Below are 23573 nucleotides of genomic sequence, written 5' to 3'. Positions count from 1 at the left end.
TTGCATAGTCCATATATTTCAGAGGCAGATGAAACCCTGAGGACCAAAGTCTCACGTTAAATGAATGGCTAACATGTGAAAGCCTCTCTGGAGAAGGCACTTCTCTCGCAGCTGCTTCTTCACATACTGCAACCCACACAAAAACACAAGTTCACTCCACAGTAAGTCAAAAACTTCAAAGAATTACCTGAGCTCCCCGCGGTTAATAAATATTGCAGATATTTGTTCATGCTGTACTTGAGGCTTTTAATACCTGCTTGGTACTGCTAAGACACTCCGGCAAAGGCTTATGGCACAATACCGCTGACCATGTGCTGACACAGCACTTTCTGGGCTGCAGAGATAATTAGGGCAGGACTTACCAACCCGAAGTCCCGCCTTCACCCTCATTTACTCCCAAGTCAGATTGGGTTTTACCCAAGCATCTGCAGGGGCTTTTTGACTGTTTTCTTCTTTCCTAGCGCTACTACTATCATCTTGGGTGATTTTTTTTCCATCTTACCTTCCCCACTCCCCAACTGTACACGTTGCTTGACTTGATTTGAGCAACACAAGTTGGCAAGCACAGCCGTTTCCCAAACGGCCATCCCCAGGGTCGTGCTAAGCGATCCCCTCATCCCGCCAGGCCCCCCCAGCAGCACGCTCCCCAGCCAGAGCCCAACGCCACCCCACTTCTCCAGCCCCACAGCCCACGCTCAGTCCCAGCGGGGAAGGAGGCTGCAGGGCAGGGAGACGACCTGGCCCTGCCTGTCGGTGCGTGCCTGCCTGCAGCCCAGCGCTGCTGCCTCTCCGGTATTATGTGAGCCGACACGCCACCCCGGCGCCTCCGACCCACCTCACCCAGCACAGGGCAGCCCGGGCAAAGTGGTTTGGGAAACCCTGGACTAGTGAATTGTGCTTTCTGCTTCTCCAATGCTAACGCAGCACCGCGGTGCTTGACTAGAGGGGAAAAAAAAAAAAATGAGAGGAAGTGTTTAAATGTCAGGTAAGATATTCCACACTGGGGAGAAAAATCTTGTAAGAGCAGACAAAGGGCTCCTGTGGTGGGCAGAGAGGAGCCCGGGCAGCTCACAAACACTGGCAAAACTCTAGTGCCTTCAACACCCAGGCAGGTCGCTGCACCTTTAGCCTTCAAAATCCTTCCAGCTTGACACAGGAGATTTGCTCCCACCTCCTGCTTTTCACATGTCTGTAACTGGAGCGAGGAAGAGCCACTTGCAAGCTCAGGGCCAAGTCTCCCCACAACCACACTCCCACTTGCAGAAAGACCAAAAATCGGAAGTGCTCTGTCAGCCCACACTGAAATCCCACCACATAAAGCAGCTGCACCTGCCCACCCACAGGAAACCTGCCATAACTGACAATTTAGTTAAATGACAAGAAATCCCTAACCACTGGAAAGCCATGACATTGATTTACGTGAAAAGACACGTCCTGACCTTACCGTCAAGTGGGTTTTCTATTCTTCATTTCAAAACTCAGTTAAAAAAACATCCAACGGCAACATTTTGGTAATTACTGTCCCAAACACAAATGTGAGGAAAAAAACCCCAGTCTTAGCAATGCCCCCCACGTGCAGTTCATGGACTAGAGCACCCAACACTGAACCACCCGATTTCCTCTCTCGGTGAAGAAATACTGAAGGCAGCTCATAAGTTTCCATTTCTGCTCATTCAATTTCCCTGTAGCAAATACAGTAATAAAAGCTCTTTCCTACAAGAAGCTGATCTCGCACAACATCAACTACAGGAAGGAAAACACGTCCGTAAAGACTTTTTCTTCATCCTTTCTACACATGGTGTGAACCTGCACTGCAATGTAAGTAATACAAAGGCAATCCCAGACAGCACAGAGAGGCTGCTCCCTGCCAACCAAACACGGCTGAGTTTAACACGCAGCCCCTCAGCAATGTGCCGTATGAGGAACCTGGCCGGTGAAGAAGACAACAGCCTTGATCCTATGGTGATGTGTGGGCTGAGGACGATTAAAGTCAGGTTTTAACATTTAAAGAGCCTTTTTAGGTTTTACCAAGTATCATTTTGCCCAGTGTTTTATATACAAGTCACAGTCATCCCAAGTGGTTGCTTTTTGGCTGAAGACTTTGAAGAAGGGAGAGGTGAAGTGCCTTGCTGCATCAAGTCACAGGATCAACAGAGTTAAAGCTGGGGAGATAAGCCCAAGGATTTCTCCACACCTGACCTGGGCCAACAGGAGCCAAACAGTGTTAAAGCAGCTTACTTGTGGGCTGGGTAATGTAAATCACACAGAGGTGAAAAACTCCGTTGCTGGGTGGTACCACACAAACCCATCCAGTCACCTTTCAAAGATGCAATCTAGATCTAATCTGCAAAGCCTTGCCCATCCAAATAGAAAATCCACACAGCAAGAAAACGGCTCTACAAGCTTTGAACCATACCAAAAAACTGCTGAGCAATTGTCAGTATGCACCACTCTAGAATAAAGTATTTCAAGGCAGGGTGCCGAAAGCCTTGCTCTTCCCATCTCATGCTAACACAAGGATCAGAGCAGACAAAGAGGAACTCAGACCTCCAAACCTGGACACAGCTTTCTGCTCTGGGTTCAAAAACCATCCACCTCCTAAGCATCTCCTGGCAGCTACTACCAAACCCAGCAAACCAAAGAGCTCATTTTCTTAAGATATTTATGAAGAGATGTATTATGCTTTTATGTCTTTCAGCATACTCAGGACCTAGACTTTAAAGAGACCTATTTTTCTCCTCTACAGCTCTTGAAGAGACGCTTTTAGGACTGAAGGCAGTTCCTCCCTCCTACTTACACAGCACGCTTTCAAAGCACTTCACACACATTCAATAATCTTTTCAACCTGCTCTGAAGCAGGTGGGTTTTAGTCATTTTGTAGATGGAAAAAGCACTTCAGCCAAATCAGGATTAGAATTTGTAGTCTCCAGGTTCCCAGTCCTGCACAGACTCACATCCCATTTCTCAGCCCACCACCACTGCCATGGAAGTACCACATCGGTGCATGCTACCACCCCAGCACCTTCCTCGGCCTTCAGCCAGCCCTGAATTTCCACAAGCCTCCACGCAGCCATACTCTTTTACCACACAGGCAGATACTTGCAGTAAAGACACTGGAATAGATTTCCCACGTGAAGTATCATATGTTTCAGAACCCAGTTCAAACATGCCCTACAGACCAGACGCATCATGCCGGTTCCCTCCTCACCCGACAAGTTTGTATTTACTGAGCTGCTTTCAGAGGGGAAGAAAAGGGAATGTCTGCCATATGCAAAGAGCAGCAGACGGGGGAAAACTCAGTCTTCCTGCTGCTGCTGATCTCCTAACAGGCACGGAGGCCTCTTCCCCACTGTCTCCCAGTGGCTGGGACCATAAGAGCACTGCATGAAAAATAAGGATCATCTATTACGAACATCTGAACACTACGCTCCTCAGGAAGTCTGGAACGGTGCGGGGGGCAAAGAAAAGGGGAACAGTACTACGTCCCACTAATTCCTCTTTTCACCTCCTCTCTGCTCTATCTAGCACGTGCTCACAGCCTCCTCCCACCAGGACCTGGCAAGACCAGCTCCACCCCTCCATTTTCAAAGACTACTTTCAAGGCTACGGAAGATCTACTAAGAGTTTTGGGGTTACTGCCAGTCCTATGGTGATCCTCAAACATCAAAGTCAACATCAGCCTCGAATCAATATGCTTAGCAGGCTGGTTCTTTAGATGTTATCCTTTTTTCTAGGCACTATCCCAGAAAACACAGATCTGCACTGTAGCTCTTGGTGTAGACACCCACCTGCTTTGGCAAAAAAGTTACGCTTTTAAAGTTTATTTATCGAGTGACGTGATTAAATAGGTCAAATATGCCCAAGTGCATTGTTACAAGGCTACTTTAAAACAAGACAGGCAGTTTCACCGACAGGGAGCAACTTATGTTGGATCAAGAACCTGCTTTCAAGAAGATGGTTGCCCGGTTGCTAGCTAAACTACTACACCCTCTAGTGTAAATCTTAAATACATCCTTCCAGGCTAGATGAGATTCAGACAGACAGAGGAAAAGACTGGAGCACTTCAACCTGAACCCTTCAGATGAAGCTAAGCCATAGCACTGCTTACAAAATAACGGCAAAAGCATCTTCTGCTCCTATAGAAACCAGGCACTTTACGCAATCCTGCTGAAGTCCTTTCTAAAAGATAGTATTTTGCAGCAGGTTCATCACTCGATTTTCCATTTCTCAATCGAAATCAACATAGAAAAAATGTCTGAAGTCCAACACTAAGCTCACAGAGAATTTACAGACCCCTGGTTATGACAGCCATGCCATGCATTAAATGGCAAGAGTTTGGGAAAGAGGGCAGGAGCACACGCTGAGCCAGCTGGGAGGAGTGGGAGGCAGCGGGCTGGAAGTTAAGCCTCGCAATCCTGCTTCTTTCACAAGTGGCAGACACTTCACCTAGGAAAACCAGACCCATGCTTACAGCTTTTGTTTTTCAAAAGCCAGAGCTTCTCTAAAAGCCGTAATACAGTAAGTAAACCACTCTCACTCCCCAAAAAACAAGCTTTTTCTCCAAGGTCACTAACACATCCAAGCCAGGCCTAACAAGACATTGGGATAATTTCTTTCTTGTCGTTCACACTCAGCTCTTACATTAACACTTTTCAGCCAGTATTAGAAGCTGCACACTTCCCAGGTGCACCAGGAGGTTTTACTAAAGACCAACCTTCGCTTCCCCATTTCGAAAATCAAAACCAGCAGCAGCTTTTATTTAGTACAGCAGCATCTGTTTCAGGTGGCAGACCAAAAAGAGCAAATCTAGTTCCAAAACTGACACTCTACAGATATTTAAAGACAAACAGGAATAGTACACTGAAAGATAATTATAATATCAAGAATCTAGAGAACCATCCTAAAGGGTTCTAGGGAGCTTTTCAAATTCAAAAGAACACTGAAAGAGGCAAAACTTTTTGTCTTTCTAATATAGTATCTGTCTGCCTGTTACAGCCCTGCGTATGCTTCCTTTATTTTAAACTAAATCACAGTCATGGTAAGTTGACCTGGTAACCAGGAGACACAAAGAACTAATCGTCCAAACTTGTGAATAACCCAAAAGTTAAGCAAGCACAGAAAAAACACAAGTTGTGCTTTATTTTGACAACTTCTGCTTCAGGATGTTAGAGACCATACGTACTAGCAAGTATACCTAACTGAAATAACAAAGCTTTAACAAAAAGAAAGCAAGCAGCATTCTTCTAGGGAGAAGAATGAAGGCTTTTCTCTCCAAATAAAATAAGCGGATCACCAAATAATGTGTGTAAGTAAAATGACAAGAGTTGCTGGAAGAACGGAGGAGAACAATAGCTCGCTAGCTTTTTTTGTAGCCAAGCTTCATTTGAGAAACCTGGCAGCACTCCATGCCTTACTCAAGCCCCTCATGGGGAGGGGGCCGGCTCACCGCACCCCCCCATGACACCCCACCAGCAGGACCTGCCTAGCAGTACTGGACTAGAGAACACGTCACCTCCGGCTCCCAAATCCCATGCACGTCCTGAAGGGTTGTGACGGCACAGCAACTCTTAGCAGAGGTTTGAAAGACTGCCCTGACACCTCATTGCCACGTGAGCCAGGGTGCCTGGAGGGACAAAGAAAGGGATCAGAACAGAGCTGCCCTTCTGCAGCCTCCATCCTGGTGACGAGAGATAGGCTGTCCTCAGGCAATCGGACATTTTGGAAAGCTGCTCCTCACCACCCCTGTGTCAGATGGCAATTGTGGGATCTGTTCGATGTCGAGGAGGAGGAGACACCCATCTCTCTCTCATCTGGTGGGGCAGAAAAGGCCCTTCAGACCCTCCTTCAGAGGCATCAGGAGGTGACAACCAAGGGCCCAGAGCACAGGCAGGGCTGCGCACAAGCAGACACAAGAGCTCAGGGGCGAGGGGGACCCACCTGCCGTGCCTGGATGATGCTGACAGACCCCCGTGGGGACATCCCACTCGAGAGGGGCTTGAGGGGGGGAATACCTGAGCCCTGGGAGCAAGTGGGATTTAGAGGACTTGGAGGCAGATTCAGGCCCTGAAGGGTGGGCAGGCATGAGAAGGAGCAAGGGCACGGGCCTGTCCTTGCCAGGGGGAGGACACGCTGTTGCTGGGGGGCAGTGCCGGGGCGGGAGACGGCAGGACCGGGGGGGGGGGGCGAGGGCGGCGCAGGGCCGGGAACAGCCACAGCCCGGGGAAGGAGAGAGACGGGGGAGGGGGAAGGAGGTACCGCGACCCGGCGGGCCGGGCCGGGGCCGTACCTGCGCCGTGGCCGAGCGCGACCCCCGCGCCGGGGCCGCCGGAGGCTCCGCACCGCGCCGCCGCCGCCGCTGCCACCGGGGGGTGCCGGAAGTGGCAGTAGGGCCGGCGGCAGGGTGGGCCTCCGCCCAGCCCCGGCCCCCCGGCGCTGAGGAAAGGGCAGTCGATGCCGCGGAAGTAGCCGGTGGATCTCAGCATCCCGCCGGCTGCGGGGCGGGGAGCGGGGCCGGGGCGCGGGGCGCCGGGAAGGGGAGAGGAGGCGCGGGCGGCGGCGACGCGCTCCCGCCTCACACCACCGGCGCCGGCCCCGCCGCCATCTTGGAACCGCCAGGCCCGGCGGCGAGGCCCCTGCGACGCCGCTGCCCGCACAGGGCTGCCCGCGGCGCGCCTGAGCGGAGCGCGGGGCGGGGCCGAGGGCGGGGCTAATGGAGAGGGCGAGGGGAGGGGAAAGGGCGGGAGTGTGAAGAAAATGGCGGCCGGGGAGGAGGTGCCCGTGCTGTGGGGCGAGCTCGGACCGCTGGCCGCCACCCTGCTCCTCTGCTCCCCTCAGCCGCCTCCCTCGGGGTGCTAGGACCTGCCTGGCTTCTGCCCGGTGGCTGCAGGCCTGAGGGCACCGGCGTGCCCGCGGGAGGAGCCCGGCCGCGGGTGTCTCCCTCAGGAAGGGGCCTAGGGCGGTCCCGGGCCCCCGCGGCCGCAGGGGAACAAACCCCCGGGGCTGGAGTTCAGTCGCCCCTCGCCCTCCTGGAGCCGCGACTGGCGTATGACCAGTTTGTAGATGCCACCGAGAATATCTCCCAGTTCAGCTGGTTTTGGGCATGCCGCTGGACCCACTCCCCCCAAAACGGCTGCAGAGCGAGGGGAAGACACTGGGGAAGGAGGGTGCAGGCCCTGGCGCGGCGGCCGCCCCGTCCTGCTGCCTCACACCGGGCTGGGCCACCTCTGCTCCACCCGAACACCGCCAGATCCCTCCTGCTGCGGCCAGAGGGACGGCCCTGGGCTCCTTGTGCTGCGGCCCACTGCCCCCAGCACGGCCTTGGCCTTCTGGAAAGCAGCAGAACATCAGCCAAGTTTTGGTAGAGGGACCCGAGGCAGAAATGACTCGCCTGAGGCCACGCAGAGGAGCGAACTCACTCTGTGCTGTCCCCCACCATGAAGACTTGGTCCTCCCTCCTTTCCCCAGGCAATTGTCACACCCGTATTTACCAGTGGGGAAACTGAGGCACGTGGTAAGCGCAATTTGTCTGTGCCGAGTTGGCGCCAGAGCAGGGACTCGGAGTTGGCCCTGAAGGGGTTCAAGCAGGTGAGGGACATCCGCAGCTCCTGGGAATCACCCGGCACTGCCCCTACCTTGAGTGTTCAGAGGAGGGAGTCTCCACCTTCAGCAGATGAGGCTGTTTTGGGACGACAGCAAGTGACCAAGCCCTTCGAGGAGAAATCCCATTCAGTGGAGCCAGAAGCCCCAGCCCAGAGAGAAGGGATGATCCAGGAAACCCTCATCGCTTGTGAAAGGAGAGATGGGAGAGAGGGTAGAAAGCACTGGGGTAGTGCAGGGAGCCAGCTAGATGATGTAGAGAAAAGTGCACAAGGAGGAGTCACCCTTGGCCCCAAGGAAGGCCAAGGGAAAGATCACAAAATTCATGTTTCATAGTAGTCTTAAAAAAACCCCCACTTTATTTTCAAATACGGCACTGCAACAAGGCCTCCTCCCTACCCATTGCTCCCCGACGGCGTCCCAGCAGAGCGAGTCCAGGAGCTGAGGACGTCGGGAGAGGAGCCCACCACCGTGCCTGGCCAATGTGCAGGGGGGAGCGAGCAGGTGACCGATGCCCCACCACTGCCGAGGTTTGGGGCTGAGCAGCCGCTGGCCCCGGGAAACCTGAATAATCGATAAAAAGCTTTGAAAAAGCAGGAGACACCAGAAGCTCAACAGCCTTCCCTCCGGCAGAAACATGCCACCGACACAAGGTGCTTTACAAGGTACCCAGGGAGGGCTCGTGCTGAGCATCCCCACCCACGCTCCTGCCAGCCAGCTCCCTGCATCCCACGAGTGCTAGAAAAGCAAGCTATTCTTTCCCCCCCCAAAAAGAAAGCACTTTTATTTTTATGATATAGATAAATCTATTTTATATAACTTCAGCTGTAATAGGGAGGACTCTGTAGAAAGACCATGCACAGACACATGCTGAATAACATTATTTCCCTTCCTTATAATTCTCGCCTCATGCTTACTCAACTCACAAGCTGGCAAAATAAAATAAAATAATATAAAATAAACCATTCATTTCTGTCCAGACCTGGAGGACCCCACATGGAAAAACTGCCTGAAATTGATTCAGGCTGATCTTGGCTACGCTTTCGCTTCCCCACGTGGGAAGGGGCAGCTTGGTTAACTGGGATGCCCACTCAGCTCCTAGTTAGCAGCACTGGAAAAGGTCCCGAGGGACCCTGCGCACACAGAGGCAGCCCCTCTGAGAACGGGGACCCCCAAATTCACCCATCTTGGGGGATCTGAGCCACCCCACCCCCTCAGCTTGGCACGCCAAACGAGTCCCTCCAACCCTGCCAAGGACCTAAACCCCCCACCGCAGCCTCTCAGATCAACTAATGGATCCGCAAGACCGACCTCATCTCCGCCCCGCAAAAGCTCCCGACCCCTCTGCAGAGAAACGAGGGGATTTCCTCAGCCGCTTGTCCCCGGGATGCCTGGCTGCTGCTTGCTCTGCCTCCCGGCACAGCTCACATCCAACAGCTAAACACCCCAATTTAAAGTAAGGAAGGGAACAACCTCGGGACAGGTTTCGGGCACGTGGCAGGGTTGTCGCAACACGTGGGACAAGGGGCAGCGTGGAGGGACGTGCGCTGGCGCATGTCCCTCCGTATTTTTGCCCCTCTCCTCCCTGGGGAGAGCCAGGCAGAGGGATGCCACCGCATCTGGGCTGAACCCATCCCCACCGCAGCCCGTTACTGCTGCTGGGTGACAGCGAGGACCTGCTCCCTGTGCCGGGGGAGATTTCACGCTGTGCTGGGTGTCCCCGACACAGCAGGGACTGAACGGAGGATGTGAGCCAGAAACGTGGCTCTAAACCTGCCGGATCCAGCCCTGGGGTGGCTGGGGTTCAGGGGTGTCCCCAAAACCTTATCCCCACCCACCAGCCCAGGCCCAGCCGCAGGCGAAGCAGCTCCTGTGGGGTGTGGGTCCCTGCCTCCCCACAGCCGATTCCCACCCCACGATAAACCCATGGCCGGGTGAATTGGGTCCAGTTTTTGGGGGGAAAAGAGCCAAAAAAAAGGAAACCAGCCGGAGATGCTCATGTGGCAGGAGCCTCCCACCTTGCAGACCTCCGATCCCTGCTTGTTATTTTGCATCACCATAAAAAAGCACCTCCCGGGGCAGGTTTCCGCTCCCCGCAGTGGGGGTTACAGATTTTCTCTGCATCCGTGTGGGAACTTTCCCGTTGTCCTGGCATGGCCCCAGCACGGCCCTGGCACGAGGCACGAGCCAGGAGTTTGCGAAGTTGGAGAAAGGAACGGTGCGGTGGGAGAACAGGGGCTTCCCCAGAGCTGCTAAAGTGTCCTCACGCAGGGTCGTCTCTTCACAGGGATGGGCTATTCGGTACGTGGGGTGATACCCATCCCGGTACTCCTGGTACCCCCGTCCTGGTAGCGCCCCACATGTATCCCGTCATGGTCCACATCTCCCATGGGAGACTCCTCCCCAGCCCCGCTGCAGCACCTTGCTCGCCCCCCAGGCCCCCATGGCCAGGGGTGCTCCGTGACACCCCAGAACCCCATCCCCATCCTGGGGCAATGGCCTGGCCGCTGCATCCCACGCTGCCCAGCCCCAACCCACTGGGTATCGGCCAGCCCGGGGAGGATGCTCCAGCTCCCGAAGAGTGCTCCCAGCCCCCCAGGGTGCTCCTGGCCCCCCAAGGGGATGCTCCAGCCCCCCAAGGGTGCTCCCAGCCCCCCCAGTACTCGGGCCCCGGTCCCGGGTGCGTGGTCCCACATGTGCTGTCCAGGCGTCGTCGCCGCAGGGCTGTGGCAGCCCGTGGGCCTCCCTTCACCGTCCCAGCCTCCAGGCATCGCTCAGGCATAGGATGACAAAGGGAAGCTCACAGGGGGCAGGGGGCCGCGGCCCCGCACTCCTCCCGCCGAGCGCTCCTGCGGACGGAGGAGAGATGTGAGGCAGGAGGGGAGGGAAGGGGGCAGGAGCCCCAGGGAGCTGGGGAATCGCCAGCCTTCCCCACATCTGCAGGAGGTGAAAACCAGCCCACGGATCTCCCTGGTGCGACCCACGGGCCCCAGCGCTGCTTTTCCCCCCTGGGGACAGTTTGGGACGTGGCGGGCGTGCAGGGTGCGAGCGGGGCCACACGCTCAGGCAGTGCTGGCTTTTGCAGGGGGGTTGTAGGTGAATGTGTGGGTTTGCGTGTGCAGACCCAAGGGGGTGAGGAGTGCGGCTCCAGAAGGGCAGCGTGGAGATGCACGGGTGTGTGTGCACATCCACGTGTGTGTGGTGTGTGTGTGTGCACGTCTGTGCCGGGGTGTGTGCACATGCGTGCACATCTGCATGTGTGCACACGCGTGGATGTGAACGCGTGTGCAAGCCTGCGCAGGTGTGTGCGTGTGCATATGCAGGTCGCTGTGTGCTCGGATGTCTGTGTGCAAGTGTGAATGCGTGTGTGTGTGTCTGCAGGCACACGCATCTGTGTGTGCACACGTGTGTGTGCATGTACACATGTGTGGGTGTGTGCACACATACGTGCACAGTGCAGAGCTGGGTGGGTCCATCCCGCGGTTGCCCACCCGCAGAGGCCAGGCCCAGGCACCCTTCCTGGGACCCAACCCAGCACAGGGGGACCTCGGGGACCACTGGGCACCCTCCTCCCCTGTCCCCCCCCCAGCCGGCAGCACAGGGTGGTGGGTGCCCCCCTGCACCCCGCGCTCCCTCCTCCCCGTGACGCGATGCCACACTCGCTGTCTCTCACCAGGGAAGTGCCGGCCGGTGTCTGGGTGCAGCCGCGGGAACGCCAGGATCCTCACAGTGTCTGTGCTGCTCGAGGAGCGGGGACAGACGGGCTCTGCTCCCCCAGAGCTGCCGCCGTCCCTGTCCCCAGCTGTCCCCCGCCGGCCCCAGGTCACTGCCTCACTCACCTGGCAGGGCAGAGGCAGGGGCTGCTGCCAGCGCATCCTCTTCTCTCTTTGTCCTTTCCTGTCCCCTTCCCTCCATCTTAGCCAGCGCCGTGCAGAGCCCCTCACCCTGGCATCCCTCCTCCGGCGCCCTCCCCTCTTCCCAGCCTGACCACAGATGGGATCCTTCCCCTCTGCCCTTTTATACCGTCTTTGTTCATATGACAAGCACGTGAAAAACCAGAGCAGAGCTCGGAAAAAAGCTCCTTAAGACGCTTTAATTCAGTTTCCGGGATCCCATGACTGAGCTCGGCCTGTGAACGGGGTCTCATGACTGTGGCACGCAGGCCCCGGCCATCAAAAGCCTCATTTATACCCCAAAAGAGACTTAAACCCTTCTTGGTCGGTCACCCGGTAAGCCCGACGTCCCCCATGCCCAGCCTCGTCTGCGGCCTCGTCCGCACCGGCTGGCATCGCGCCTCTGCCGAGGGCTCATCGCAGCGGGTATCCCGTCCTTTCCCCTGCGGGATCCCGGAGACGTCCAGTACGTCGTCCCCTTTCACAGCCATTACACGCAGGCACACGCAGGCACACGCAGGCACACGCAGGCACACGCAGACGCCCCCCAGCCCAGCCATGTGCCTGCGACTGCAGCGATGGGAGCAGGCGCTGCCTGTGCCCTGGCTATTCTGGCTGGGGACTTCAAAACGACACAGGGGGACCCCTACCCTGTCCCCTCTCTGCTGTGGCTGCGGGAGGGACTTTGGGGACACTCTGAGGACACTCTGCCTGTCCCCTCCTCCATACCCTGCTGAGACCGCAGTTTCGGCAGAGTCCCTCTCCAGGCGCCAAACCCCGTCCAGGTCCAGCCCCAACCCAGCCCCATTCCTTCTCCGTCCCCTCCTGGTGCTCCCAAAACATGGCACCAGCAGTGGGGACAGAAGTGGTGGTTCATGGCCCAGTTTGGCCCCACTGGTGGGGGACGCTGCGCCCAGGACACTCAGGGCAGGTCTGGCTCATGCCTTTTGGGGACCCTGCAGCTCACGTAGGGATTAGTGCTTCTCCTTCCCTCCTCGCTCCAGCTGCTCGTGCCTGGGTGTGGATGGAGCCTGAGCCCTCTCGGGCCAGGAGCAGTGAAGGATCCAGACCCAAGAAGCCCCGATCCCTAACAACGACAGATCACAGCCACAGCTCCCCGTCATGGAGGCGGCAGCCAGCAACGTTCGGCTCACTAGGATCCCATATACCCGAGCTAGGTCTAAATTTTGGGGATCAGGCTGAACTTTTCTGTCCTTTTGCCTTGTTTTTTTTTTAAACTGAGACACAGTAAATACAAACTTAAGCCACCCTGACATCCCCCTGAACCCAACCACCAGACGTCCCGCCAGCGATGCAGAGCTGCTCTAAAGCATCCGCAGCTCAACAGGAAACAGGCAGCAGTAAGAGGATAAAAATACCCTTGGTGCAAACAAAGCGTCTCTACGTCGGGATTAGGGTGCTGTGGGCTGCTCCAACCCCGCTAATCGGGGCCGGGGCCGGAGGGGAGCCGGGCTGGGCAACCGCAGTGGCTTTGGCTTCCAGCACACGTGTGAGCTAAAGGCTCTAAAATCACCTGGCAGCTGCATGCGGTGAGCCGGGAAAGGAGGGGAGGGCTGGGGGGCTGCTCAGGGAGAAGCCAGACATCCCGGCTCCTGGATCCCAAAACCCTCCTGGAAAAGGGGGGAGACCACCCAGAGCCCTAACATCCAAATCCTCTTCTAGCTCCAGCACCGAGGAAGGGTCCCCGCTCGTCCACTGGAGCACCCTGCCTTGGTCCCGGGGGAGGTGAAGGATGTGTGGGGAGCAGGGGGTCCCGTGCCCCCCACCTCAGCCCCCCCATGGTTCCCAGCCCCAAACAATAGGTGCATTTGAGTGCTCCGAGCGTGGGGCTGCGGCGAGGCCCCCCACAAGGCCCCTGAGCCCCTCCGAGAGCTGCCTAAGGAGATTAGCGCTCCTCACATGAGCCCGCTGGGCCCCACGGCCTCGCACCAGGGAGGAGGGGACACGAGGGTGACATGGACAGGGAGGGGGGAACCGGTGCCTGGGAGCCCCGCAGGGTCCCTGTGGGCACGGGAAGGGGCAGAGTGGTGCTTTGCTGTTTGGGTTGGGGCGAGGGGTTCCCCAGGGGCAGAAAAACACACCGTCACTTTGAACAGCTCTTCCCGGGGTGATTTCAGAACAGGCACTGACCCAAAAAGCACAAACCCGAGCGCTTGGCCTTTCTGTGGGGCAAAACACCCCGTCCGCTGGCGGGAGGGCACAGTGGGATGCCAGCACACACCAGGAATCGCAGAGGTCCCCGTGCAGCCAGGGGCACGGCTGGGCGCAGAGCAGGTAAAAAATAAGATCCGCTCCCCCCCAGGGCCACCCTGCCCGCTCGGGAGCATGCTGCGTCCCTCACAACGCTGGCCCTGGTACGCTGGCAGGCCATGGGGACATCCCCGTTCCCCTGCAGCACACCAGAGCCCCCCATGCCACAGTTCCTAGGAGGCTGAGGCCACCCTCCACCTCTGCCCCCACGATCCCATGGGATCCCCTAATGAAACGGACAGGGGCTGGCAGGGGCACAGGCCTGCGTTGTCCCCATGGCCCGATTCAAAGAGACAGACCTTTGCAGCCTGATCCCGGGGGGGGGCCAAGGGCTCCTTCCCCATCTGCTGGCACCTTGTGGCTGCCTGGTCCCCGGAGGAGGGTGACAAGTGTTGGGGATCCCGGCCAAGGGCGATTCAGCAGAGGCATCGGCCAGCGGGGAAAGCCAAGGGGCCGGACCCCACAGGGGCTGGATCAGAGGGAGGCAACCCCAGGCGTACCCAGGGAAAGGGTGCACACAGGTAAAACGTTAAACCTCTGCTCTTTATTCGGTGCTTGGTTTCCTCGCCCCATTTCCCGAGCGCACCGCATGTGAGCGGTACGGAGGAGGTTTTCCAGGGGTGACCTGAACACGGGGAGTGCTCCGAGAAGGCAGAGCAGGGCCAGACTGGAGGGGGTGTGGGGCAGGGGAGCACCTCCTCCATGCATCCCCAAACTCCCCTTGGGGACACGGCTCTGCCCCAGCCATGGGGTGAACACCAGGCACCCTGCCACCACCAGCACCGATCCCGGGAAAGCTCCGTCGAGAGCAGGAACTGCTGCCTCCTCCATTCCGCCCCGCAGCGATGCCGGGGAGGGGGCCGGGCCCCCAGCCCCTCTCCAACTCGCCTTATTGCTATAGTCAGAGCAGCAGAGCGGCCAGGAGGAGTTCAGGAGTTCGCTGTTTTAGGAGAGGGGACGAGGACATGTCCGAAGCCAAGGATACGCCATCAAGAGGGCGGGCTCTCATCTTTCTGGGGAAGGGGGAAGGAGGGAGCTGCCGTCTCTTGCCAGCCCGGCCGGTGGTGCCAGCAGTGCCGGGGCTGACACCGGGAGGGAGGAGAGTTGTGCTCGAGGAAAGGTCCAAGAGGAAATGCACCATCTGCTCCAGGGCCTCCTGCCCTCTCCCGAGCCTGGAGCTGAGGCTGTACAAATTCATTGCACCTCCAGCAGCAGGGTCTGGGAAGGGACACTGGGAGAACTGGAGAAACAGGCAGAAACCCCCTGCCCGTCCCCCCGCCCCACAGCTAGTTGCGTTGGCTGGCCAGCTCCTGGGAGATGAATTTCCGAAGGCGTTCGAGGTACTGGCTGTAGAGTTCAATGTCATTGTGCCCGGCCCCGTCCACCCACAGCGGCTCCACAGCCTTGGGGCAGCGTTCAAAGAGCGCCAGGCCATGGGAGAAGTCGATGACTTCATCCTCCGTGCCGTGGATGATGAGGACAGGAGAGGTGATTTTGGAGATCTTCTCGATGCTGCAAAGAAGGTGGGTGGGAAAGAGATGAGAGAGGGGGGTAAGTACAGGGATCAACGCACTCCCATTCCTCCTATCCCCCAAAACACATCCATCCCCTCGGGGAGAGGGACCAGGAAACGCTCTTTGATCACAGCAGAGCATGGGGACACAGAGCTTCTGCTAAGGATGAGCTCCAGGACAAGATCTCCCCTGGCGTGACAGACGAGGACCAGACAGCAGTGACAACAGCCCCGTGGGACCTAGGCAGGGCTGACGGAAACTGCTGCAGGACAGCATGAGCGCAGGCCCTCCCCGCGTCGGGATCAGCCGTGCCAGGCTGAGGAGTGGAAGCGCGGCTGTTCTCAGCTCGGCCCCAAAGGCCGTGCGAGGCCATCGGGATGCAGAGCGTGGGCTGGTGGCTCCCAGCCACGGCTTCCGGCTCGGGGACCGTCCCTCGGGCCCCGCTGGCCTGGCTGCAAGGGAGAGGCGAAGCAAGAGCTCGTCCCACCTCAGCGCTGCCTTTCTGTGCCACTGCCCCTGCCGTCTGCAGAGGGGGAAAAAAAGCCCCAGAAATCACTCGTAGGGGAGAGAGGGGTCCCAGGGACCCCTGGGGCTTGTGGTATCTGACAAGGGGCCGGTGGCACAGCCCCAAAGCCGGCGGGCAAAGACGCTGGGACAGGATGGCCAGGAGGTGATGCCACCAGGGGACATGGGGTGCACACATGGCATGGCCGTCAGGAGGGGGCACGGTGACCCCAGGGAGGGTTACGATCCCCCAGAGGGGACCAAATGCAGGGCAAGAGGATGCCGATGGGCATGTTTAAGCCTCTCATGGGAAACAGGTCCACAGTTTTCACCATAACCCCTCTTCATGGCCAGGGCTGGTGTCCAGGACAGAGCTGGTCTGGGCACTGCCCCTCCAGAGCTGACCCCTGTCCCTTCTCCTCAGGCCACTCACTTGGGGAAGGCATCGAACCAGTAGGTCTTCTTGGTCTCAGGGAAGGCGACTCTCATGCCAGAGGTGAGCGGGGAGTGGAGCACGATGGCAGCGCACTCGTAGCGGGAGGCCAGATCCACCGTGGGCACTGTGCCGATGCTTTGTCCATATAAAATAATGTTCTCCGGACTGATCCCATACCTGGGAGAGGAGAGGGCAGGTCAGCACCCAAGCACCAGAGTCACATCGCTGGAGATACAGTCCAGGGGGTCACCCTGCTCTGGCCACAGCACCCTGCACAGCTTCCTGAGGTGGGGTGGGGGGAATGGGGCTCCGTCCCCCCTGCCTTCCCCCAGCTCCTCGAGGCTGGGCCCAAAGCAGCTGCCTGCACCCCCAGCAGGACCAGGCAGCAGCCAGGGCTGAGCTGCCAGATGAGTTGGGGGGGGTGTCAAGGTTCACCCTTGCCAGGAGCAGCGTTACGGGCGGGTTTGCGGACCCCGGATCGCAGCCGCATGGGGCAGCCCCTGGTTCCTGGGGCACGCTGCGAGCCAGGCCTGGCTGCAGGCAGGGCAGAGGAGGCAGAGCCCGTCGCAGGGCTGCACTTTGAGCCTGGCTGGGGAACCAGGGCTGAGCACAGCCAGGGGAGAGCCTAGGAGCAGCAAGATGGGGAGCAAAGCTTGTGCCAGTGCCCCCAAGCAAGGTCATACCCCTGCAGCATCCCTGCCCCTCCGGGTCCCCTGGCCTGCTCCTCCTGCAGCTGCTTTCCGGCCACCCCTTCCCGTTATGAGCGGCCCAGGTTCCCTCTCTGGGACATTTCCTGTTTTCCAGACTGCTGGCCTGCAGGGTTTTCCTGGATGTCCTGCCTTCCCCCTGCCCGGCGCCCCGCTCACCGCGTCCGCAGCGCCTGCCACGCGGCATCGATGTCGGAGTAGAGGTTCCTCTCCGAGGGCTTGCCCGTGCTCACGCCGTAGCCCGAGTAGTCGTAGGAGAAGATGTTGCAGTTGATGCGGGTGCCCAGCCCGATGTAGAAGCTGCTCATCTGCCCCAGGTCCACGGCGTTGCCGTGCGAGAAGAGCACCGTGTACCTGCAGCACCAGGGAGAGACGGGCACGGCAGGTTAATTGTGGACTCTGCTGCTGCGCTGCCCGGCCCCACCAGCGGCTCGGGGATGGATGTGCCTGGGCAGCACCGGCTGCTTCGGAGGCCGAAAACCAAACCCCAGGACACGAAGGGCCAAACACCCCTCTGGCCACCAAGGAAGGTCCTCACAACACCTCCAGTCCAACCCCAGAGATACCCAGACCCTCCTCACCGCCCGGGGCCAGGGGCTCGCTCCCAGCAGAAGCAGGCAGCCTGAAGGCAGGATGATTCTTTTCAACTTTTTGAGTCTATTTTTGGTAAAAAGCTCCGGATTTGGGGCCATTTGCCCAATGGGGATTTCAAGTAAGAATTCTGACAGCTGATTTTTTTCTCTCCTGAGTCTGGCAAGACACCAGACGCTGGGAGAGAAGTGAATTGTGGGAGTGACAAGGCACAAGAAATTTCCACCATAAGGGGAAAACAATGTTAATCATAAAAATTAACACTAATAGCGCATTGATGGAAGCTTGGCTCTCTTCTGCCGGAGGGAGGGAGCAGGACCTGCTCCCTGCAGAGCCCCCACAGTTGGTCCGAGAGGTCTGCGGCCAGGTTGAGCCTCCATGTCCCAGCCTGGATGCCACAGAAAGCCCCAGCAGGAAGGCGGTGGCAGGACGAGCTGCGGGGAGGACAGACAGCAAGCGAGACCTGATGCCCCGGGGGGTTTGGGAGGGCCGGATCCCCCCCAGCCCGGGCCCTTCCCTCCAGCCCCGCAGCCTGTGCTAAATGGCCGCTCCCGCAGACCGGCTGGGAGCGGGGCCAGCGCCGAGCCTCACCGCGGCAGGGCACCGGCAGGCGGATGTGCAGGCAGAGCAATCCCACTGCCGGTTTCCTCTCCCTGGGGACCTGCGATGCACGCAGGGACAGAGCGGATGTCCCCACTGGGCAGCCCGCAGAGGCCTCCTGTAACGCAGCTCTCCAACCCCCGCGAGAGCCATCCCCCCTCGCCCCAAGCCCACCCGGTGGGTTCGAAGCCCTTGGCAAGCTGAGGGCAGATCCGGGCTGCATTCCCCCACGCAGAGGTGTCTGTGGACGCCGTTCCGGGGAGGGCACGTTGCTCCCGGGAGGATATCGGCATGTGGGGTCAGCTGGCGTGCTGCAGGCTTTGGGACCTGACCTCCCTCCGCACCTGAACCCCTATGCCATGCCACTAGCTCAGGGAGCAGCTGCCGAGTCCCCTCCTGTCCCCGCATCCCCTCGTGCCTAGCCACCGGCAGCCAGGAGGGGGGTCTCCGTCCCACACCCTGGGCTGCCCCTCTCCAGCTTCCCAGTTTACAGACCCGTGGGGGTGACCAGTAGCAGGCTGTGCCTAAATCCCTCCCGGCTTTTCGCTCCTATCGCTCTTCTTGAGGAATCAAACGCGCCCGTGAATTAGACTAAACGTGCAGACCCGCAGGCGTCTCCTGGCTGGCACAGGCTCTCGCCCATGTGGTCACCCCGGGGCTGGGGATGGAGGGCAAGCGGACGGCGCAAACCTCCCGGTGCTCACCGAGAGCCTCGCACAGACGCTCGGTTCACAACTGGAGCATTACGTCACCGGCGTGACATCAGGGGGATCTGCGGGACAGCCTAGGGAATCCCTACATCCCTCCAGCTTTGCCTCTGCTCCCTGTTTAACCCCATTCCCAGCTGCAGCCACAAGCCAGACCGGTCCTGGGAGCCGAGCTCACCCGCCCCGCAAGATGCCTCCAAACCCCCGTGGCAGGGCCAGCTCCTTCAGCAAGGCGCCGGGTCAGGCTGGGGCAAGGAGGTGGCACTCAGCTGAAGGAGAGGAGGGGGAAGGACGGCACCATGCCGCCAGCACTTCACCAGCCCAACGTTGAGCAGGCCAGGGTCAAACGCCGGCAGCAGCGCCGGACCGGCGCATCCCCGGACAACTCACCTGGCACCTGGCACGCAGCGGACATACATGCAGCCAACACGGTTCCCTCGGCTGCTTTTGGTGACAAACACCTCAATGTTGTCCAGCTCCCGCTGGGAGTACTGGAAATCCGCCCGGTCCTTCAAGTGCAGCTTCCACCGCCCTGCGGCACCGCCGCGCAGGGAGCCGGTACTGGTGCTGCCCACGGGCTCCGGCTCAGGGACCACGGCATAGGTGGGCTCCGGGGGCAGGAAGGCCAGTTTGGCGGCGATGCGGCTGGGGCAGGGAGGGCAACAGAAGAGGCAGCAGAGTTGGCTGATCGACAGCCCGTTCATGACGGCGGCCGAGGCGAAAGGCAGCCGCGCCCGGAACGAGGGAGGATCCAAATCGGAGAGAGGCCGGGAACGACAACGGCCCGGAGAGGCCCCGTCCTCAGCCGGCCCTCGGCACGGCTGCCGCCGGCAGTCCACCGTGGGCCGGGGTGCTGGTCGGGGCTGGGGCGGCCGCCATCCGTCCGTCTGCGGGCAGCAGCGGTGGCCTGTGGGCAGGTCAGGCAGCAGTGAGGGCTCTGCAACGGGCACCCCCCCAGACACGCGTGACCCACGGCTGGGGACAAACACGCACCTCCCCGGCACACCCACGTGCCGGCGAACACATGCAGCGCACCCCCCCCAAGCCGAGGGGCTCACCGTCCCCCCCTCTAACACACACACAGAGCGCACACCCACCGCTCACAGCCCCCACGCTCGCACTGAACCCACGCACCCCCCCCAAAACCAAGCCTCCTTCAACACTTCCCAGCCCACACACCCCCACACCACGCAGCGCAGCCCCCGCGCGCAGGCCCACGCTGAGGAGGCGAGGACGGCGGGCGCAGGAGCGCACACATACACACACACACACACACGCTCCACAACAGCCGCATGGTCGGTGGTACAAAGGACACAGCCCCTCCAGGACCCCCCCGGGACACCGGCACAGGCCTGGCCGCACAGGCGTGCGGCAGGAGTGCCGAACTGCTGAAGAAAAAGGGGAGGGGGGAGAAGGGGAGGGGGGGGAAAGCAACTATTTTCTGCAAGTTTGGGCACAGGCTTGCGCTGAGGAATGTCAAACCAGCCCACACCCCGAGGAATTCGCTCCATCTGCTTCGGAAGGGCTGGGAAAGGGGAGGAAAGGGTGGAGGGGGGAGGCCTCCCGCCCAGCTGGGAGGGGAAGGCACGCGGCACCGAAATATGCCGAAATATTCGGAGTGAAGGGATGCCCCGTGCCCCGGCCCCGCTGCAGGCCCTGCGCTTCAGAGGCCAGGGCTGAATTCGGGTCCCCCTCGGGCCAGTGGCCATCCACAGCGGTGCCAGGGCCGGCGTCGCACCTGGCACACGGCGGCCCCGTCCCTCCCCGGGTTTGGCACCCCACGTGCCGGCGGGACCACGCGCACCCGCGGCGGATGGGGGTGTCCGACGGCCGCACACCTGCACGGGCACGTCGGGGCGTGGGTCCACGCAGGCAGAGGCAGGCAGCTGCCAGCGGCGCACGCGCCATGTGTCACGCTCGCGCCGTGTGTCACGCTCGCGCCGTGTGTCACGCTCGCGCCGGGCCAAACCCCAGCACCCGCTGGGGACACGCACCCCTGCAGGCAGGCAGCCCCGTGGGCAGGCAGCCCTGCCCGCCCGGCTGCCTTGGCCCCACAGCCAGCACGGGGGCCGGATCCACACCACACACACACACTGACCCCCCCCAACACACACAAACATTCACCCCACAGTGATCCACACTGCACCCACTCACTGACCAGTGGGTGCCCCCCCCCACTGACCGGTGGGTGCCCCCACACACATAGTGACCTGCGTCGGCCCCCCCACTGACTACTGTGGGCCTCCCTCCCCCACTGACTGCTGTGGGATCCCCCCCCCACACACACTGACCCACGTGGGACCCCCCCCCACTGACCAGTGGGTGCCCCAGCATGGGTCCCCCCGCCACACTGACAGGCATAGGACCCCCCACCCCACACACATGGATCGGTGTGGGTGTCCCTCTCCACTGGCTGGTGGGGGGGCCCCACGCACGCTGACCAGTGGGGGCCCCCCCCACTGACTGCTGTTGGACCCACCCCCCCCACCGACTGGTGGGTGCCCCCACCCCTGCTGACCAGCGTGGGCCTCCCACCCCACTGACAGGCATGGGACCCCCACCCCACACACACACTGACCGGTGTGGGCCTCCCCCCCACCCCGACTGCTGTAGGCCTCCCACACACACATGCTGACCGCGTGGGCCCCCCCACTGACCGGTGTGGGCCTCACTCCCCCCACTGACCGGTGTGGGACTGTGGGACCCCCCCCAAACACACACTGACCGGTGGGATCCCCCACGATCACTGTGGGCCCCACACCCCCCCAACCCACCCACATACACACACTGACCTGCGTGGGCCTCCCCCCACCCACCCACTGACCGGTATGAGACACCCCCCCCCCCCCCCCCCACGACCCGTGTGCCCCCACCCCCCACGCACACTGACCCGTGTGGGTCCCCCACGACCGCTGTGGGCCCCCCAAACACAGACACTGACCGGTGTAAGACCTCCCACTGACCCGTGTACACCCCCCTCCCCCTCCCACCGCGGGACCCGTCCCCCCGCCGCCCCCGCAGACCCCCCCCCAGCACCCACTCGTGGGTACCCGTGTCCCGTTCCCCCCCGTACCTGGACATGCTCGGCCGCGGCCCGGCCCGGGCCCCCCCCCGCGCTCGGGGCTGCCGAAGGGACGGGCGGCCGCTGCGGGCCTCCGAGGCGGGGGCGGCGCTGCACAGCGACCCGCCTGGCCCCGCCCTCTCCTCTCCTGGAAGTGACGCCATCGCCCCGCCCCGCTCCGTTGCCAGGGGAACGGTGCGGCCTTCTCCCCGGGGGCTGCCCTCTCTTCATGGCTGCCGAGGTGCCAGCACCGAGGGACGGGAAAGGGAGACGAGCCCACGCAGGGAGGCCACGCGTGGCCAGGATACTTCTCCTTCCCACATCCAGATGCCAAACGCCGCCCGGCTCCCCCCAAAATGGCTACGGGGGGGGGGGGGGGGGGGGGGACCGGTGGACTTAGGTCCCCGGGTCCTGGGCCCGGGCCCAAACCCCCTTCTCGGGTCACAAACACCGTGGGGGTCCCACTCCAGCCCTGCAAACACGGGTGGAGAAAGCGGTTTCCCCACCAAGGAGGAATCCAGTCCCCCCAGGGCCAAGGTGTACTGGATACAGCACCAGGACACAGCCTGCGTACCGGGGGGGTGGGTGGGAAGAGAAACCGGGAATCCAGATGCCAGGAGTGGGGTGCTCCTAACCCTCGCCAGCACCGGGCACGGTTAGTTATTATCCATGGGGAAACAGCCCCACAGCCGCCCCAGAAGAACCCAGAGCTGAGCCGGCGCCAGCGTGTGACAGATCCGTGCCCGTAATGAACTATCCACAGCATCCAAGCAAACTAGACTGTATTAATATTTACACGTATGAAGAGGAAGGAAATAAAAGGGAAAAGGTAGGTGGCAGAGAAGCCAGCGGCTGCCCTTTTGCCGCGTGGGCTTTCCCATTGCATCCATGGGAGCTGCTTCCCCTCCCCAGGGACACACGACCTTCGTGCGAACGCAAGGCGAGGGGTGGTTGCAATTTCTCACGCCTTCCCCTCTTGCCCCCCGAGAGTGACGGCTCATTCTCAGCCAAAACTTCAACGGCGAAACCCAGCCTTGCCACGCACCGCCGGCACCGCGCTTACGGCCCGGGTGCATCCTAGCACCAAAACGTGCCGCCACTCGCGTGCTCCGGACGTGCCGCCGATATTACCCAAAAGCAAAAACCTGAAGGCTGGGAAGAGCCAGCCTCACCTCCACTCCGCGCTGGCGGGGGATTTGCATCATTTTTGGAGGTCCAAATCCTCCCGGCAATGCCATACGACAGTAGCTGCCGCAGGGCGCACACCGCTTTGGCTGAAATCAGACAGGAAAAATGAAACCTTGGGAATGATCCCCCTGCAATCACCGGGGCAGAATTGCCACAAGCCGGGGAAGAAACCGGCACTTGGAAGGAGCTGCCGTGATTTCCCCCGGCTGCCGGTTCAGCCCCTGCGGCTCTGCTCTCCGACGCCCTTGTACAAGCCGACGCCGAGGGAAACGCTTCCAAAGCGTGGGACGGCCAGAAGTGGGGCAGAGGCTGCTGCTTTTCCCCTGGGACTCATCTGGGTTTCTCTGTTTGTGAGACCCAGAGAGCCCTGCAGCCGCAGCCCCGCTCCTGGTGTTCCCAGGGAGGAGAGCCCCCCCCGGGGCGGGCGCAGACCCTGCGTGGTGCGGAGGTGGCTTTCGGTGTGCCCCAGGAGCCGCCGCCTGCCTTGCGCTGCGTACCCGAGCCC

General features: G+C 60.3%; 2 protein-coding genes across 3 annotated transcripts in view; both read right to left on the bottom strand.

Moving 5' to 3' along the window:
- The window catches only part of REXO1 (RNA exonuclease 1 homolog), a 42911-nt gene extending 36400 nt beyond the window's left edge, over window positions 1-6511 (bottom strand). For both annotated transcript variants that reach the window (XM_050910406.1, XM_050910405.1), the window contains exon 1: window positions 6287-6511. In XM_050910406.1, the coding sequence (XP_050766363.1) occupies window positions 6287-6482 (196 nt within the window). In that variant the 5' untranslated portion in view covers window positions 6483-6511. The remainder of the gene's footprint in view (window positions 1-6286) is intronic.
- Window positions 6512-15044: 8533 nt separating this feature from the next.
- On the bottom strand, window positions 15045-21930 carry ABHD17A (abhydrolase domain containing 17A, depalmitoylase). The gene is made up of 5 exons (XM_050910407.1): window positions 21893-21930; window positions 19210-19726; window positions 17081-17275; window positions 16212-16391; window positions 15045-15272 (listed from the first exon to the last, which is right to left on the bottom strand). The coding sequence occupies exons 2-5, from the start codon at window positions 19521-19523 to the stop codon at window positions 15047-15049; spliced, it is 915 nt and encodes a 304-aa protein (XP_050766364.1). The 5' UTR covers window positions 19524-19726; window positions 21893-21930; the 3' UTR covers window positions 15045-15046.
- Window positions 21931-23573: the final 1643 nt, after the last annotated feature.

This window comes from Gymnogyps californianus, chromosome 24 (genome assembly GCF_018139145.2).
Source record: "Gymnogyps californianus isolate 813 chromosome 24, ASM1813914v2, whole genome shotgun sequence".
NCBI lineage: Eukaryota > Metazoa > Chordata > Aves > Accipitriformes > Cathartidae > Gymnogyps > Gymnogyps californianus.
Note: the sequence above shows the minus strand (reverse complement) of the source record. Positions and strands in the feature narration are given on the sequence as shown.